The 19,276-nt window shown below is 40.1% G+C and overlaps 1 protein-coding gene across 2 annotated transcripts in view; it reads right to left on the bottom strand.

Moving 5' to 3' along the window:
- Positions 1-11,472, bottom strand: part of EHBP1 (EH domain binding protein 1) — a 317,715-nt gene extending 306,243 nt beyond the window's left edge. For both annotated transcript variants that reach the window (XM_011956827.1, XM_011956828.1), the window contains exons 1-2: positions 11,139-11,472; positions 9,901-10,296 (exon numbers count right to left, since the gene is read on the bottom strand). In XM_011956827.1, the coding sequence (XP_011812217.1) occupies positions 9,901-10,004 (104 nt within the window). In that variant the 5' untranslated portion in view covers positions 10,005-10,296; positions 11,139-11,472. The remainder of the gene's footprint in view (positions 1-9,900; positions 10,297-11,138) is intronic.
- Positions 11,473-19,276: the final 7,804 nt, after the last annotated feature.

The raw sequence follows: 19,276 nt of genomic DNA, 5'->3' as shown, positions 1-19,276 counted from the left end.
ACATAAATTGTAGCAGGTGGCAGATACTTTAGCAGCCAGAGTCGGCAGCCAGGAGCGCAAAAAGCACTGGGAAACAACTCCTTGCTGCCTGCCCAGACAGTCGCCAGTGGAGCAAAGGGCCTCAGGAAGAGGAAAGGGACCTCAGATCTTCCAAATTGCTTCCTCTCGCAAGAAACTATTTGTTGCAGGAATAAAGATGGCTGCTGAACCAGTGGAAGACAACTGCATCAATTTCGTGGCAATGAAATTTACTGACAATACACTTTATAGCTGAAGATGATGGTAAAGTATAAATGAATTTATTTTTCTTTGCAAACTAAGTATCTGCTTGAGACACATCTGTATTGCCATTATTAGCTGAGAAAAAAACAGTTCATATGATACCAATCTATTTGGAAAGCCAATCTGCCCTCAAAGGAATGTGGACTCAGTAGCATAACTTTCAAATGAAGATGACCGTAAGAGACACAAAGAAGAACCTCTAGCAAAGATGTTTGTCTACACCTTAAAAAATTATCCAGCTCTTAGAATCTACAAAATAGACCTTGCCTGTTTCATAGATCCTAAGATTAGTGGGGAGCCATGGATTCTGCTGGGTGGGGGAGTTGCATAGGAAAAGGGGATTGAAGCCTTAGAATTGTCCAAAATCAGTAACATCTTCTCTCAGAAATGCTTTGGGAAGAAGCCTGGGAGGTTACCGGGTTGGGGCGGCAGGGGGGAGGGGGGCCAGAAAATTCTGGAAGTAGAGGAGATAGGAATAGGTGGGGCAAGAAGACCACATTCAAAAGCCAAGATCTGAAAGAAACCACGCATTTATGATGAATTCAGGGTAATTCAGAATGAAAGAGCAGGAGTAGGAGAATGATGAGAGAAGCTAGAGTGATAAACAGGGTGCAGAGCAAGATGTTCTCTTACTCCAAGATGTGAAATTTTGACTTTTATCTTAGCGATAATAGGGTTAATTAACCACAACATGTATTAGCTAGGGTAAAGATTAGTTTGTTGTAACAAAGACATCCAAAAATATAGTAGCTGAATAAGACAGAAAATGTTTCTCCTAAAAAAAGTCTAAGTAGGCAGCTCAGAAGTATTATGGCTGGAAGCAACCTGATGATATTGGGACCCTGACTTTCTTCAGTCTTGTTACCCATCATCTCCCTGTTGTTGATCTCATTCACATAGTTGAAAATCACTATTCTTCCTGGGTCCATATCTCAGTTATCAAGAATGGGTCAAGATAAGAGGAAGTCAGGCTCATTCCTTTCAAAGACTCTAACTGGAAGTTGTACACATCAATTCCCCTCATATTCCATTGACTAGAATTTAATCACATGGCCACACCAAGTGCAAGGAAATCTGGAAAATATAATCTTTATTCCAGGTAGTGACAAGACTCTTTAAAATTCAGAAATAATATATTTTTAAAATATCAAAAAAAAGAAATACATCATAAAATGGCTTGGCATGGTGACTCGGCTGGGCACGGTAGCTCACACCTGTAATCCCAGCACTTTGGGAGGCCGAAGCGGGCAGATCACGAGGTCAGGAGATCGAGACCATCCTGGCTAACACGGTGAAACCTCATTCCTGCTAAAAATACAAAAAATTAGCTGGGCATGGTGGCATGCACCTATAGTCCCAGCTACTCGGGAGACCGAGGCAGGAGAATTGCTTGAACCCGGGAGGTAGAGGCTGCAGTGTGCCAAGACTGTGCCACTGCACTCCAGCCTGGGTGACAAAGCAAGACTCTGTCTCAAAAAAAAAAAAAAAGAAAAAAATACATCATAAATATCATAAAACATCACTGCAGGACACATACAAACACACAGACACAAACACTACAGGACACATACAAACATGCATACACAAACGCTAGCAAATTAATTCTACTTTGGAGGAATTAAGTTAGTTTTCTTAGCCCTACATTTGCTTGAAATTATTATAAAAAGGAAATAAAGTTACAAAACCATAGGAATTGATTTTGCTTTAGAAGCAAAAATATGTAGTTCCTCTCCCCAAAAGTCAAAGTATTGTCTAAACTTAGCTCATTTCAGCACTGTACTTCTGCTAGAACATTCCTGATTTACTCCTACCTCCCTGGTCACTCCAACCTATGCCAGGTCATCTTTCTCTAACACTCTTAAAAGTTCAGGTTATATTTACAATCTTCTTCCCACCTACTCTAACCTTTCTCTCTAGATAGTTCTCTTCATCACTCATTGCTTATTTATCAGATAAAAAATAATAACAACAATGGGTAAAATTTACTGGGTGCTTACTCTGTCAGACACTGTTCTAACCCCTTTATTACAGGTATTATCTTACTTAATCCTCAAAACAACTCTATGCTGGAAGTAGTGTTATTATCATCTCTACTACAGAAGAGGTAGTAAGAGATAATTCGTCCATGGTCACACTGCCAGAAAATGTATATTTTACACATACACAGACCTCAATGTTGTCAGAAGCTGTTCTAAAGTTTCTTTCTATAAGGCTGGGAAACAGGCACAATGGTCTTTCCTCCATTGCTTATGTAGTTTGAGTAGAATAAGACTAAACTAATAGTTTAGAGCCTGAGCACAGAGAAAACAGAAAGGTGCTAGACTCTTGTATTCCCTAAACACTAGCTGCAAGCAACTCCCATGACTTAAAGCAGAAGTCAGCAAACTTTTTCTTTCTTTTTTTTTTTTTCTTAAGAGATAGGGTCTCACCATGTTGCCCAGGCTGGTTTTGAACTCCTGAACTCCTGAGTTCAAGGGATCCTCCCACCTCGGCCCCTCCCAAAGTGTGAAGACTTACAGAAAAAGTTTGTTCTGTTTTTTTAGAGAACAAAAGAGCCAGTTTGGATCAGGCCAGAGTTTGCCAATTCTTGATCTAGAGGCACATTTTGAGTCATGTGTAGACATAATCATGATGTAAGCACAGCAATATCTAATTATGGCATTAAGTGGCTCCACTATATTCCTTAAAGAGTCCACCACAATTGAATTTTATAAAACTGCTCTTCACATAGAATAAAGACTTAAAATCTGGATAAAACACAATATGTAACAATTACAATTTTTTTAAAAATCAGTTCATAAGATACTATCATGAAATTACAAATAAGTAACACATCAATTTAGTATTTGCTAAAATCATATGCCTTTGACAACTTACAATATAGAAAAGAAGACTGCGCTGTTTTGTTTCAAGGAATAAGATGTTCAAGATTCACATAACTTGCAACATAGAAAGTATTACAAATTAACCTCTCTAGAAGCAAGCCTAGAAATTAGGGAACAATACCTTTCTTACCTTACCTCTCCCTTTTGCAGTCTTCTAACCTTCTGCTCCATCTCTCCCCTCATACATTAAAGATTTTAGCACCAGGCCAGGTGCCGTGGCTCACACCTGTAATCCCAGCGCTTTGGTAGGCTGAGGTGGGCAGATCATTTGAGGACAGGAGTTTGAGACCAGCCTGGCCAACATAGCAAAACCCCATCTCTACTAAAAATACAAAAAAACTAGCCAGACATGGTGGTACATGCCGGTAATCCCAGCTACCTGGGAGGCTGAGGCATGAGAATCACTTGAACCCAGGAGGCAGAGGTTGCAATGAGCCACTGCACTCCACCCTGGGCAACAGAGTGTGACTGTCTCAAAAAATAATAATAATAGTAAGTTTAGCACCTGACTCCCTGTCTTAAATGTTTCTCCTTCCATTATTCTTGGCAACTACAAGAGCCACACAAATAATCTGCCTGCACATTGGCCTCTAAATTCCTTGACAACCCTCTTCATACCCAAAAATCTTTTACTCCATTTCACCTCAGTCACCAACCGTCATGGTCATATACTAATAGCTATAGTCTCTAACAAGGAATAGGAATAGCTGGAAGGTGCAAAAGATCATCTACTCAAACACAGCAAGAAATTCTACTTAAATTTACTTATTTTAAATGTATTTATTTTATTAAAGGAAATTAAAGTATACTCATATTTCATGTATGCAGTATATTAAAAATATATTGGGATATGTGCTCATTTTTGTAACAGATATGCACATGTGATCCAAGGACACCACCAGTATCTTGTCATTAACATTAACCACATCCAAAATCAAGCATCTCATACTCCTCCACCTCCCATCTTTCCAGCTCCCAACCCCAACAATTCTTCAACCTCTTTAAAATCTTTCAATCATTATCCTTTTCATGTTTTCACTGACTATCCCATCTTTCACATACTTACTTTCCTCCTTATCCAGCTTATATTCCATGGTTCATCACTAAAACCACTCCTGCACATTTGCTCTCAGTTTCCCTGTCTCTCTTCCCCTCAGTTATACATTCCTGACCAAATCCAATCCTGGTCAAATCCAACTCTACCTATTCTATGCCTGCACCCAAGCACTGAACATAGTTGGATTAAAAAATTGCTGGTTGCATTCACTTAAAATTTATAATCACAAAGTTAAAAAGGTCATCACTACTACCCAGCAATACCCCTACATTTCCCTAGTGAATTCATTCTCACTTTGACAACTTCATACATCTCCTCAGTCCTTCAACAACTCTGTCACCTCCCTCCCAGCAGATGATTTCTTATATTATTTCCCTGAGAAAACAGAATATCCACATCCTCCCCAACCAAATCTACCAACCTATCTGCTTCTCTACCCATGTATCCTGCTTCTCCCCTTGTAACAATGAATGGTGCCAGCTTCTACCTAAGTTCAACCTTTCCACTTGGGTTCTGGATCCTTTTCTCTTTCTCTCACTCAAGACTTTTCTCTCCTAAGGTTACCTCCTCTCCCACCACATCATCCATTTTTCCTTCTCTACCAATCATTTCCATCAGCATTTACACATGTTGCAGTATCTGCCAAGCAAAAATTATACCTTGAACCCTTGTCTCTCTCCAGGTATTACCTAGTTCTCTGGTTTGTAGCAAAATACTCCAAGAAAATCATCTGTACTCACTGTAACCACTTCCTTTCCTCTAAGCCAACTTAATCAAGCCTTCATCTCCACCACTCCATTGAACCGTTCCTCAAAATCATCAGTTCTTTCCACCTTGCCAAATCCAATGGTCACCTTGCTCAGCCTCTCAACAGTATCTGACACAGCCAAATGCTCCCTTAATACACTTTTTGCGCTTGGTTTCTTAGAAAACATGCTCTTCTAATTTTCCTATCTCATTATTGCTTGTTTCCTGTCTCCTTTGTTGGCTCCTCCTCTCCTTCCTCACCTCTATATGCTGAAGTGCCTCAAGGCTCAGTCCTCAATCCTCTTCTCAATCTGTATTAATGAATAGGAAATTTCCTATAGCCCCATGGTTATAAATACTACTTACAAACTAAGATGATCCAGCCTCTTCTCTCCCCTGAGTTTGAGACTCTTATAATTAGCTGCTTAATTAAGATCTCCATCTGGATGTATCAAACGAAAAGCAAACAGAATTCTTGATTTCTCCCTCACACCAAACCTTTTCCTTCCCAAGTGTTCCCCTATCCCTTCAATTAATATTACATTCACCTGGTTGCTCAGGTCAAAAACCTGTAGTCATTATTGATTGTCTCTTACTTTACATCATATCTAATCCATCAGTAAGTCCTGTTAACTACATCTTTTAAAAAATTTACTATCCAGCTACATGGGTACACAAAATTGTCAAAACTCACTGAACTGTACACTTAAAATGGATGCATTTTACTATATGCAAAAGTGTAAATCACACCTCAATAAAGTGTGGTGGTGCTGAGTGTGTGTAAGGGTATACGTGTGTTACCTACCTACATCTGATCATTTCTCACCACCTACTACTCTGTTGTTTGAATTACTGCAGTAGCCTACTAGCTGGTATCCCTGCTTCCACTTTTACTTATGACAGTCCATATCCCACAAAACACACCAAGTTTGTTTCTAATTAATGCTTTTTTCTGTTCTTTGTAAAATTTATTTCAAAAGTAGATTATTTACATCAAGGCTCATGTATCTCTATATCACTCCATGGTCAACAGAGAAATGCTTGCTTAAGTATTTCTGAAATTAATACTTCTTAATGTAATTTGGTTTTCATAAATTCAAATTAACACTTAAAGTGCATGTAGTCTTCTAATGTCTAATTGGAAAACTAAGCTGGGATCAGTTACACATAGCCTGGAACATCAGATTAAAGAGTTTATATTTTATCTAACAGGCCAGTGTCACAAACTTAAACACTAAGAAAAGCTACTTTTTTTACTTTTCAAATCCTGAGGTCACAAGGCTGGCAAAGATCTGTGAAACAATGAACAAAATGAAGAGTTACTTTCAGGGATATATATTCACCTTTTTGTACCTCTAGAGTTTTGAACCATGTGATTATACTGCCTATTTAAAATATAAATTATAATTAAAATTATATTTTAAAATAAGGGAAAGGAATTCTTATATGACATAGAAAAATAAGAAACTAAAATAAATACATGACTTTTTAGGAAAAGTTTATGGCACTTTGAATTTTTTTTTTTTTTTTTTTTTTGAGACGGAGTCTGGCTCTGCCGCCCAGGCTGGAGCGCAGTGGCCGGATCTCAGCTCACTGCAAGCCCCGCCTCCTGGGTTTACGCCATTCTCCTGCCTCAGCCTCCCAAGTAGCTGGGACTACAGGCGCCCGCCTCGTCGCCTGGCTAGTTTTTTGTAGTTTTTAGTAGAGACGGGGTTTCACCGTATTAGCCAGGATGGTCTCGATCTCCTCACCTCGTGATCCGCCCGTCTCGGCCTCCCAAAGTACTGGGATTACAGGCTTGAGCCATCGCGCCCGGCCGGCACTTTGAATATTTTTAATCCTCCCACCACAACTAAGAATTAGATGGAAGAAATATAAATACAAAGATAAAATATGTTCATATATACACATGCAAAATATAATACATATTCATACATAATGATTCATGTCATATATTTGAGAGCTTTTACCAGAATTTAATTTGCAACCTAGTTAAATTATCATCATAACCCCAACTTGCCAACTTTCATACAATTTCCTTAAACACCTGTAAAGCCTTTGAGAACTCATATAGTAAAGATTTCTCTCAGAAATCTAAAAGCCTACAGATGATAAAAGAACAGAACAGAAAGTAAACTAACAGAGAAATGACAGTACAGTCTCTTTCAAACTCATCTTCAGAGGTCAGTCTTACACTTGCCAACAGCTACATCATTTAATAATTAAATGACATAGGGACAACAATAAGAGTAGGGGGTATAAACCCCTATCATCTCTAAATTTGCTACAGCCCCTTCATGTGGCTATCAAGGAATGATGACAAATAGGACCTCCATGGTATACTGTCCTTCTCTCAAATGAAAAAAAGACAAATTCTCGTTTTTGTTCCTTATCTAAGTTCTAGTGGTTCTAGAACTAGTATAAATAATTCTACTATTAAGTTCTAGATGTAAGTTCTAGTACCACTAGACAATACAAGAAGTATTAGGGGGTACTTAACACCCCCAATACTTCCAGGAGAACATCCGGATGCTTCTGGTATTAAGTCCAAATCCTATCGTAAGACCTGATTTAATAGGGACACCATAATGGCCATCCCTAAAAGTAATCAAGCCATTTATTCAACTGTAATCAAGCTAAATTTTCACTGTAGCTTTTGCCTTTATACACATTAGCAATAACTTAAAATGTTATTGAAAAATTAATAACTTGAAAGCTCAAGGGAAATAAAATTCCAGGAAGGCTGCAAACTGTGAGGAAGAAACTGATTTTCTAACTGAGGAATCACATGATAATGTTCTATTTCCCTTAAGGAAAAGATTAAAATTTAACCATCTTAAAGTTGATGCTACCAGTATACTGCCAAGTTAAGAAACACCTGCAATCAGGACCTTCTCCAACTTGGATAAGTACACCCAAATTTCCAACACAAAAGCTTGGATGTCAATCTAGACCTTTTCTTCTCCCTCATCCCCATCTTGCTCAAATCCCCAATTGAAATGACCACCAAATCCTACCCATTTTGTGTTCTGAGTGTTCCTCCAGTTAATTCTCTCCATTCCTTTGCCACTGCCTAGTCCTAACCTTTTGTCTCCCCTTATTTATTAAAATAGCTACCCTAATACTGCTACTTCCGGTCATCCTTTTACTATGATCCTCAGTCTACATTGTAGTCCTGGTGATTTTCCAATAGCAAACCTAATGTCTCTTCTCAAAATCTTTCACTACGTTCCTATCACCTACAGAATAATACCCAAATCATTTATTAACAGCACATAACTTTACATGCTTTCAGTCCTGCCTGACTCTCAAACCTCACATCTCACTGCATGCCCCCCAATCCTACACTTTAAACCCCATTTATATCAAACTATAATACTTGAATTTCCAGCACATCCCATGCTAGGTAAGCCTCCAGGCTTTCTGCATAGGTTGTTGCTTCAGTCTAGAATGTCTTTCACTTCTTCCCCCTTGACTTCCTGGACAACAACTATGAATCTTTCAAAACCCAGCTCAGCTACTAGGAAGCCATCCCAACAACTCATCCTCTACCCTTAAAGAATTGACTGTTTTTCCCTCTGCTACCTCTGTACATCATAATGGCATCTATTAGGCACTATGTCCCTGACACTGTTCCAAGCATTTTACATGTATTAACTCATTTAATCTTCACAACTACTCTCCCTATGAAGTGGCACCATTATGACCTTTATGGATACGGAAACTTGAATCACAGAGAAGTTAAATAATCTGTCCTCAAAGATACTCAACTGGATGAAGACAGATTAAAATCCTTATGTCATACATATTTATACTACCGCATCTCTCACAGTGAATTTATTCATGTGACTCTTACACTGGACTGTACACTCCTTGAGGACAGGGATTATGTCATATTCTACTCTAAATCCACAGTACCTGGTATAAAGTAGGTAACGAGTGCATGCATTTCTCAAACTGATTTTAAAATAATATTCCTAACAAGTTGAAGAGAAAAGCATTCAGAAACTAGTTCCAAATAAATATTCAAATATGCTAGAATAGAGCAAGCTATGTTTTTAATCTAATAAAAAGGATGTTAAAAAGAAAGGTTATCACAGACCTGAATTACAGTCCTTGTGGACAAAGAAATGGGCTTATTTTGCAATTAAGTCCATTACTGCTTAATCACTGCAGTAAATCAAGGCCCAAACGACCATTTGCTTAAAATTAACTTTTTTATCTCACTAAATAAAAAAATTTTGTTGTTTATCATTCAGGGCAATGGAAAGAAAGCCCTATATTTACTCTTCTCAAGTGGAAAGAAGCCAATCACAGACCAGCACTACTAATTGCTTCCTTAAATCTGGCCAAGAAATGTATCCCATTAGGCAATTAAAATAAAATACAGTTGCCTGAGTAAGCATTTAACAAAAGAATTTCTAAGGTTTTGTGGATGGCATTCCATTAATCAAATAATGAAAAATTCTTTATCCTAAGCAAGGAAAAATGAAAAAACAAGAAAAAAATAGATTACCATCACCCCACAAGAATATAGACTTCTATATTAAAACTCCATTCAGTCATATGCCTATGTTATATTAAAGCATATGCATACATGCTCACAATATTTCAGTAGCCATTCTTTGTCTTTTTAAAATTACAAAAATCAAAGTTATTTTAACACTAATGATGAATAACCTCAAAACCAAATGTACTGTATTTAGTGTGCTCTCACAGTTACAGTCCTCTGAGCCATACTGAAGCGCAGTAATTAAAATCCACAGGGATGATACTAGCTCTAACTGTGCACAGCACAGTACTTGTTAGAGTTACCTGCACCCCACCCAGCTTCTACACACTAGTGCACCATAGAAAGGTAACTAAACTATCAGAAGACCCAGAGTTTAGGCCACAGCACAGCAAACTCTACCTCCACGTACATCTTACCATTTCTTCGTACACTCAACCATCAGTTCCTGGTAGGAGGCCACAAACTGGAACTTGGATGCATGTTTTCCCACACGCTGCAGTCTCTTCCAAACTGAAGCCATGATGATCAGTCAAGACACTGGAGCAGTTCTGGGTTAGCAATACAGCAGCTTCAATAATGCAGAGGGTCCAAAGCAAAGGAACTTTGCATGTATGTCTTTTAAAAACTCAACTACAACTCGAAAAGATGCTTGGGGTCCATAAGTCTTCTCCCTGTTTCACAGGGTAAATTCCATCTTAGATGAATGGCCCAGTCAAGAACACTATGATATACGTGACAGGGTGAGTGGGAGGGGGTTCCCTCATGGAGACATCACCATGCCACCTCAGGGGCGATATGTGTATTCTGGAGGACTGAAAAGCAAAACAAAGACAAAAAGAGAAAGAATATGAGGAGAGAATCATGAGAAGTTGACTAACCACCCATGTTAAATAACGCTGCAAAAGACCATCCCAGTTCTCTGCTTGTCTTTTAAACAATGAAACAAAACACCGACCTCAAAAGCCAGTAACATCAAGGATGCAAAACACCAAGGAAGAAATTACAATTCACACCGAAGACGTGGAGCGACACATCAGGTAGTCAGCATCAACAACAATCCAGAGAGATGGTAACTCGGGGCCCTACCTCCCCCTGTTAGCATCACAGAAGGGCGAGCAGAGCGGGAAAGTCTAGGGATGCTGTTTAATGTCCACCGCCAGTCAGAGGGAGGAGTGGAGTATTTTTAATAAACTTTATTTTTCAGCCGATAATTAATAGCCTAAGTCCGACAATATGTGCTTATAACAAATTAGGGAGCCAGGAGGAATGCTGTTTTTCAGTCGGAGGGAGGAAATGGATGGGAAACGAGGAGTGGAGGGAAATCTCCAGGCAGAGAGAGGGTAATGTCCCGGCTCCAGGCCACTTGGGCTCCTTCGCTGCCAACCGGAGGGAAATGGAAACTCCTGCCTGGGCGTGAAGCAATGACCAGCGGGGCAAGTGAACTGTGCAGGGTGCGGTGCCTCCCTCCCCCAGCCTCAGGGGAACAGTCCGCCGGAGCCCAGTCTCCACGCACAGAGCTCAGACCCCTGCCCCCCAGCGGAGGCAGGCGGTGGCTCGTCCGCGGTCCCTGTCACCCAGGCGATACCAGAAGACCCCCAGCCCGGACCCCAAGCCCCGGGCCCTCCGCTCGTCCACTCCTGCCCCCTCCTCACACCTCTAATCCCGCTGTCGGGTTGAGTCTGGCCCCGTTCCCTTCTCAGAGGCGCTCCTCCGTCGCCGCCGCAGCAGCAGCCGCCGCCGCCGCCACCGAGTCCTCCATCCCCGCCGGAGCCACATGGAACAGCCAAGCCAGCCACGGCGCTCGCGGGAGCCGGGATCTGCAGCCCCTCAGGCGGACGGCGCCCCTCACGCCCGCCCCCTCCCTGACGGATCGCCCCGCGACCGTCCCCCACCCTATCAAACCCTGCCAGAGCCGCCGCTCAGCGCCCAGCACCCCCTCCCCCGCCTTCCTCCTCCGCCACCATCATCATTACCTCCCCCGCCGCACCTCTCACACTAACCCTACCCACCGCAGCTGAACCTCCACCGCCCCGCCGCCATTGGCCGGGTCCCGCGCGTGCCCCGCCCACCTCGGCGGCCGGGTCTTAGAGCGGCTGGGGAGCCTGATTGGTAGAACTGCCTGCCCATCAAAGGGGCTCCACCTTCCCCTTGCTTGAGAGGTGGTTTTTCTCCAAGCCGGAATGCGACGCACAGGCAACCTTTTTGTAAAAAAAAAAAAAAGGAACCGACTAAGGACGATCCCGCCCGTTCTTCTGATTGGCTTGGAGAAGGAAGCGATAGGCGGGGGGAATAGGGAGTGTTTATAGTGAACTGGAAGGTGATTGTAGAAGGTGGCTGTCCGTCAAAGGCGCCGCCGGTGCCGGGCTGGGTTTCTGGACCCTAAGGGTGATTGCAGACCTGGAGACTGGCTTCGCTGCAGCTGTGGGCAGTGCGGCTGCCTGTGGGTTTCTCTCGTGTTCTCATCGCCGCGAGGACCTGGGCGCGCCTTCTCCTCCGCCACTAGCAACTAGGGTTTTTGCGCATACAGCCTTTATTTTACCAATTCCTCTTGTGATCTTACCTGACAACCTGAAGTAATGACCCTGTCAGCCACCCCGCCTCAACCCGCTCCCCGCCCAACATTGAGTCAACTGGTCTTCAAGGGGATTGATCAGCTGAGCTAGACACAAAATGTGTACAGTACAATTTCTTCTTGTTCGGAGCCTTCACATTTCTTTGAATCTTGGTTTCTCCTCTTCGCTGTCGGACTCTTTTGCCCCCAGTGAGAACTGTAGATGGATTTGGGAATAGCTGGCCTACCAAAAGGGTGGTCAAAGGCAAAAAGGAGGAGGCAGAGTGAGGGCAGGAACGCTTAATCTTGTTAAAAGAGCCAAAGGCCCTTTTGAGAATATGAAAGCTACAGATACTTTCTCAAGGGGGAAAAAGTGTGCTGTCTCAAAACACAAAAATTTGTTTTCAGTTTTAGATGGTTCACAGACCTCTGGCGTAGAGAAACAGGACAAAGAATGAAACCTCGGGAATCCTAGCATTTAAGGAATAAGCAGAGTAAAATGGGAAAGAGACTGAGAAGGAATAATCAGAGAAGTAGGCGCATCAGCAAGCAATGGGCAGTTTGGGGAGAAAAAGAGAGGCAAGCTAACATAAAAAGAAAGGAAGCGGGATAGGCTCTGGAAACAAGGATCATTCAATCTTACGAAAGTTGGAAAGCAGGGTTCATGGACAAAGTAGCTTGAAAGGTGTTAGGGTCCAGGGAGGATTCTTTCAAGGACAGGGAGAGCAGTGATGAGTGAGAATTGGGTCCATCTATAGACACTGGGGGCCAAGACAAAGTGGAGAGACATGTTGAAGAATCGAGAGAGATGGGGAGACAGATGGAAGGCTTGAATCCAGTATCTTACTCAATTTCCACTTTCAATAAAGAAAGTGATCTAATAATACAAGAGCACAGTGTGCATTTTACAGAAAAGAGCATAGTTATCGCTTATTTTGCTAGTCAATTCTAAAATGTTACAATAATCGTAATAATCATATTGACTCTTATTTTGTATTAAGAGTTCTCTGATGTCCTTCCTGAGTGGTTTACGAAGTCACTACAACCTATAGCCATTATGATCTCATATAATAATATATTCTGCATCATTAATAGGCTTTAAGTGTGTGGAGTTCTTTAATAGCTAATTTGTAGAAATGGTCATAAATTATTTTCGTCCAAGTTACCCTTCAGAAACAATCCACATGATGATCAGAAGGTTTTTGCACCCTATTTATTACTGTCTTTGTAAGTTCTCAGACTTTCTCATGTGGTCATTCTGGTTTCTTTTAACATGCTTCCCTTACTCAAAAGGGAGAGGGGGAAGAGAGAGAAAAAAAGAGACTGACTTTTATTATAAAAAAATTCTCTTAAAAATAATGTTTTAAATAGTGTCTTTTAAAAAATAAATAAATAAAGGAGTAGGATCCCTAGGGAATCTTCCTCAAGTTGTGGGAAATTTCAAGAGACTGATGGTTTCTTATGACAGCTCTTCTTTTTAGGGGAAGTATTTGTCTTGGATGTAAACTCTTATTTTTCCTTCTAGACACCAAGATAGCGAAGAAGAGATCAAGGTGAGAATAGTTAACTAAATGAGTGAAGGAATCAAGAACAGCTCTTGACACTGTTCTGCCGCTGACCTCATGTTCATAAGCTGTCTCCTGGAGGCCCTACAGAGCAGCTACTTCTTCCCCCTGTAACATTTTTTAAAACAACCTGTCTACTAACTAAATTTATTGAAGAATATTAAATATAGAATATGTTCAGCTCTTTTGGGCAGCTTTGTTGATAGTTATTGAATACCAACTGAGTATTAATCTTTTTTTTTTTCTTGAGACAGGGTTTCTCTCTGTTACACAGACTGGAGTGCAGTTCCCTCATCAAGGCTCACTACAGCCTCAATCACCCAGGCTCAAGCAGTCCTCCCACCTCAACTTCCCAAGTAGCTGGGACTACGGTCGTGTGCTACCCGGCTAATTTTTTTTTTTTTTTAAAGGAGCAACTCTATTAACTGATAGGCTATTTTTTTGTACTTTTTGTATTCACCATGTTGCCCAGGCTGAACTCCTGAGGTCAAATGACCTGCCTGCCTCAGCCTTCCAGAGTGCTGGGATTGCAGGCTTGAGCCACTGCTCCCAGCGTGATCATATTAAATATTACCAATAGTACATAAAAGTTACAGTCCCTGTTCTCAAAGAGTTTCAGGAACATGTTCCGTGTGTACACAAGAAAGTAACACAAATTACTAACCTCTCTGAGTCCCAGCATGATCCTGTAAAACATAATCATGCCTACCTTTCTGGGATGTTGAGAAAATGGAAGATATGTACATAAAGTATCTGGCACATAGTAAACAGTCAAATGGTAACTAGTAGCATATGCTATTGTGTTTGGTAGCAAACATAAGACAGAAAAGAACAAAACAGACCTTCAGGAATACTTGGGCAATACTTAGTGCCAAACATCACTACCTCAAGGACTAAAGAGTCTTAAAGAATACATTTAACATTATTTATCTCCCATTAATTCAACTGGTACCAAGACTGGAACAGCAATAATTTAGGTGGACTCAGGATTTTATAATAATTACTAAGAATTCACTTATCCTCAATCCTCATGACCACTCCTTATGTCATATATTAGCTGGGATCTTTTAGCATGCTAGAAGTTACCTTTTTCTTAAGGTTCCATTTCCCCTATCAACTAACAGGTACCTCCTACTCACCCTCCCACTTTCAGGATTGTCCACTGTGTCTGCCACCTTCTAATGCCCTGTTTACTTGGATCTTGATTTATCATCTCCCTCTGTCCCAGGTTTAATGCAAGTTACATTAATTGTCCTGTCCACTTGACCCAGGTTGTTGACTGCAAAATGTTTTACCTAACAGAAGATGCAACATTTAAAATAATTTAAATTGTGCCTTTAAATATCATCAAGCTTAAAATGAAGATAGAATACAAAGAAATAAGTGGAAACTGGCATTAAAAACTTTAAATCTTCTCTGCCATGACAATTTTGAAAATGACAGAAATTATTTTCAGTGAAACAGCTTTTCTAGTCACTGCTTCAGAAACTCCCCAAATGGAGATTCAAGACTATGAAATGCAACCATAGGCTTGAATTATTATTATCTTTTCTAGTGATAAAATTCTTATCTTTGGGTTTTACAGTTTTTGCAGTAAAAATTGTCAGAGGTATTATTGCAGGATTTAACCACTAATGGAATTTATCTGTGCCTTATTCCTAGTAATAAGATTTACTCCCAATAATAACACTGTAGGTTTTTGTATTTTTTTTTCCAGTTACCATAGCGGTTATACTATACACAACAATATTACTGCAATTTTTAACTGCTAATGAAATTGTTTTAAATCCACAGCAAACAGATTTACTTCCAACAATCCTATAGCAATTTTTATGTCCTTAAAAACTCGCTGTGACAGGCTAATACTTTTAAAATTTTAAGTGATGATTTCTGTAGTAGTTGTTTTTCCAAGTATTAAATATTTCCTTTCTTGCTACGGCTTTTCTCGTCTTACACCCCACCCCAAGATCCTCAGCATTGCACTCACCCTCATTTAGGCTGGTCTCTGCTCATTGTTTCAGGAAACGAATATGACAGAATGTAGAAAAACAAAAATTTTTTTAGTTTCAAAAGCCCTTTGAGGAATAATGAAATGGAATCCAGTTAGAGACCTGCACTGTTTGCCTCTAGCCACATGTGACTATTGAATACTTGAAACATGGCTAGGCCAAATTGAGATGGGCTGTAAGTATAAAATATACACCAATTTCAGATTTAGTGTGCAGAAAAGATTAATACATTAATAATATTCATATTGATTACATATCGAAATATTCTGGATATATTGGGTTTATTAAATAAAAGACAGTAAAATTAATTTTACCTGTTCCTTTACTCTTTTTTAATGTGGCTACAGGAAAAATGTAAATTATATACATGCCTCACGTTATATTCCTATTGGACAGTGCTATTATAGACAATAGTAAAGCTTCCTTTCCCAAAGATGAGAAATGAGTTTCCTGGGCTAGAAGGGAAAGACAAAACTTGGAGGGGATGTAATGAGAGCTGGATGCTAGTGGATTTCTGAGAGCGGGACCTAATCCCCCCCTACTCTGGCACAAGCTTTGGAGAAGGGCAGCTGAAATGCTGGGATCTATCTATGTTTTCTGAGAGCTAATAGACATATTTTTCTCTTTGTTAGAGTCCTGGGGAGGTGGCAAGACCCTTAAGAGAAGATAAAACTTGGTTTTTATCTAGGCCAGGCAAGATTTTGGAGTAGCATAGTCCAGTAGAACTTTCTATGATGAATATCTACCTGGCTGTCCCATGGAGTAACCATGAGCCATGTGGAACTATTGGACATGCAAAATGTGGCTAGTGTCACTGAAGAAGTTGAGTTTTAATATTATTTAATTTTAATTTATTTATTGGCTACATATGGCTGGTAGCTACCATAATGGATAGTGCAAACTTACATAGTACTATGGAGGTTCTGGATGCCCAAGACAATTGCCAGACACCCAAAAGGGTACAAAGGCACTGCACAGCCACCAGACCAAAAGAGTCCTTGCTGATGGACCAAAATCAACCCCGCAACACTCCATGGAGCTGCCTGCTAATGAAGAAAGATGCATATGAGAACTCTAAGAGGAGCCAGCATAGTAGATGAGGAGCAAGGATTAAATGCCCCATCCCCTTCCCCCAGCATAGTGATGCTGTGTAAGCCCCCTCAATCGAGATGCAGTTCCTGCCAAATTGACTATGATTAAGTGTTTGCCACCCCTTGTGAAATCAGAGCTTGAAACAGAAATTAAGTTGAGTAATGGGAAAATAAAACTGTGTTTCTTGCCAACCTGAATTTGTTTAGATTGAGATTTATGCCTGTTACATAACCTTAAATAGTAACTCTTAACAAAATAATTTAAAACCTATGTTTATTCTCTTAAAAGGTGACCTTTTTTTTTACTCTATCATTATAGGACCAAAGTTCTTTGGTTGACATAAAAGCTTAGAAAAGCTGCATTAGAAAACCATCTTTCCATTAGAAACAGTATTCTTTGGTGAAATTGTTTCTGTTGCAGTTACCCATGAACGAATATTTGAAGTTAGTCATAATGAAGCTTTGCACATTGAACCTAAGATTGCACTAATTCTAGGACCTCAGTTGTATATACTGAAAATTCAGTTTTGTCCAGCTCCACAGCATCTAGAAAAGGCCACCATGGGCCGGGTTGGTAGAGGCAAAGGAGCATTCTTGACTTCCTTGAAACTCAGGTAGAGACTGAAGCAAATCTACAGATACTATCCACTGGTGATTCAGCAGGACTACTGTTGTTAATCTGGAGCAACATAGTGAATGACTAGAAGCTTAGAAATCTTTAAGAATATATGGCAAGCAACGATGATATTCAAAATGTGGACATTCAGCGTGTTAACAACAACATGGCATGGGCATTCATCAGTTAGAATAGAGGACAACTGTAAACCATTGGCCTAGTTGTCGCATTGTGGACTAACTAAATACCAGCCCTGACTCTAGAGTGCCCTTACTGGTCTACAGCATCCTTTCAGTCTAATCCTTCTAACTGCTTAAGATACTTTCATGATAGTGAAGTCCCAGTCCACAAATATGTATGCCAAGGTAAAAGCTACTAGCTGAGATAAATTTACACATTGCAAATAAGTGGGCCATTACTGGGATTATGGCAACAAAGATTTGAGTTGGAATTAAGAGCCCAGCTTAGAAAGTCTTTGCTAAACTCAATAAATTAATTTCCTATAAAATCAGCAGGGATTCTTGACCAAGACTTACTGGTCATTTCCCATGAAACATTAAGAGCCTTTGGTAAATTATAAGGGGTAGACTGACCTTTGCTTCACTTCTTCTGTGTTTTCAATAATTGGGAAAAAATCCAGGTAACCAGATATAGCATCCAGTCAGTGTTTTCCTCTGAATAATTCATAGATAATTATATTTGTATGAGCAAGATACTATAATTAATATTCTGAAATAACAAGGCTAGACAGGAAAGGCAAAGAAAAACTGGTAGAAATTCATAATCTTGGAGGACACTGACTACCACCCTTGTGGTGTAAAATCAAAGCACTTTCATCCCATACAGTATAAAGAACACACACACAAAAAGCAAAATTTCAAAGCAAGCTGAAAGCAGGCAAAACTCCACTTACCAGGGCACTGGGCATGAGCCAAGGGAAAGTAGCCCTGTTGCTGAAGCTTGTCCCAGATGAGTAGAGCTGGAAAATAAACCCAGCTTTCAAAGGGCAGGATTAACTCATACACAGTTTGGGCAATCTTCTGGGCAGGGCAAGATAGGGAAAAATTCCAGGGCAAGGGCAATAACATGAGAGCCAGAGAGAGCTGCAATATTGTTCCAGGTCTCTCTTTTCACAGCAAGTCACCCAATTAGTGACTGGGCTTACAGTGATCAGAACATAACCTGCGAAGCAAAGATGACTTTGTGAGAGCTGCTGGATATTTCTTCATATTCTGTCACAACTTTTGGATGCTATTTAAAAATATTCCCAATAATGCATCATTGATCTCTTCCTCCAAGAAAAGAAATTCAAGTGTTGAGCAAGTCAGGTTTTTGTGCCGTAGTTCAATCTTCTAAAGAAATCCTGCTATCTTTAAAACTTTAAAAATCACAATATTTTATCCCTGAAAGGAGTCTATTTTAGGTATTGAACATAGTACTGAGTTACTTATATTGAGAGAGCCCCTTGAAACAATTGTCTTGCATTATCAGTGTCCCATTTCTCATTTCAAAAATGTGTGAGCACCTGCTAACCAGCATATTTCAGTGTGGAAAAGGAGAGTGTTATACTTCTGCATGTTTCTTCACATAACACATGCTAAAGAGAGCGTATTTAAAGGTTACAACTTGATTATATTTGAAATATTCACTTTTCTTGAACAATGAAAGCAAGAATAGGAGGCATATTGTTAACTGTTCAACTTCTTTTATTCTTGTAATAACACTCTTTCTAGCTATTCACAAAACTACCTTGTGCCAATCAGTGAGTTTGCGATGTGTCTCGTCCAGCCTACAGCTGAACAAGATAACAATTACCAAAATCCTGCAGTGATTTGTCAGTGATAAACAGACCAACTTGTTGAGTACTTCTGTCTAATACATATAGCGCTGTAACACAAAATTGCTGCACAGCACATGTTATGGGACCTGGTCTTCAACACTGTATGCTACGGATATTTGC

This window comes from Colobus angolensis, unplaced genomic scaffold, assembly GCF_000951035.1.
Source record: "Colobus angolensis palliatus isolate OR3802 unplaced genomic scaffold, Cang.pa_1.0 Scaffold425, whole genome shotgun sequence".
NCBI lineage: Eukaryota > Metazoa > Chordata > Mammalia > Primates > Cercopithecidae > Colobus > Colobus angolensis.
Note: the sequence above shows the minus strand (reverse complement) of the source record. Positions and strands in the feature narration are given on the sequence as shown.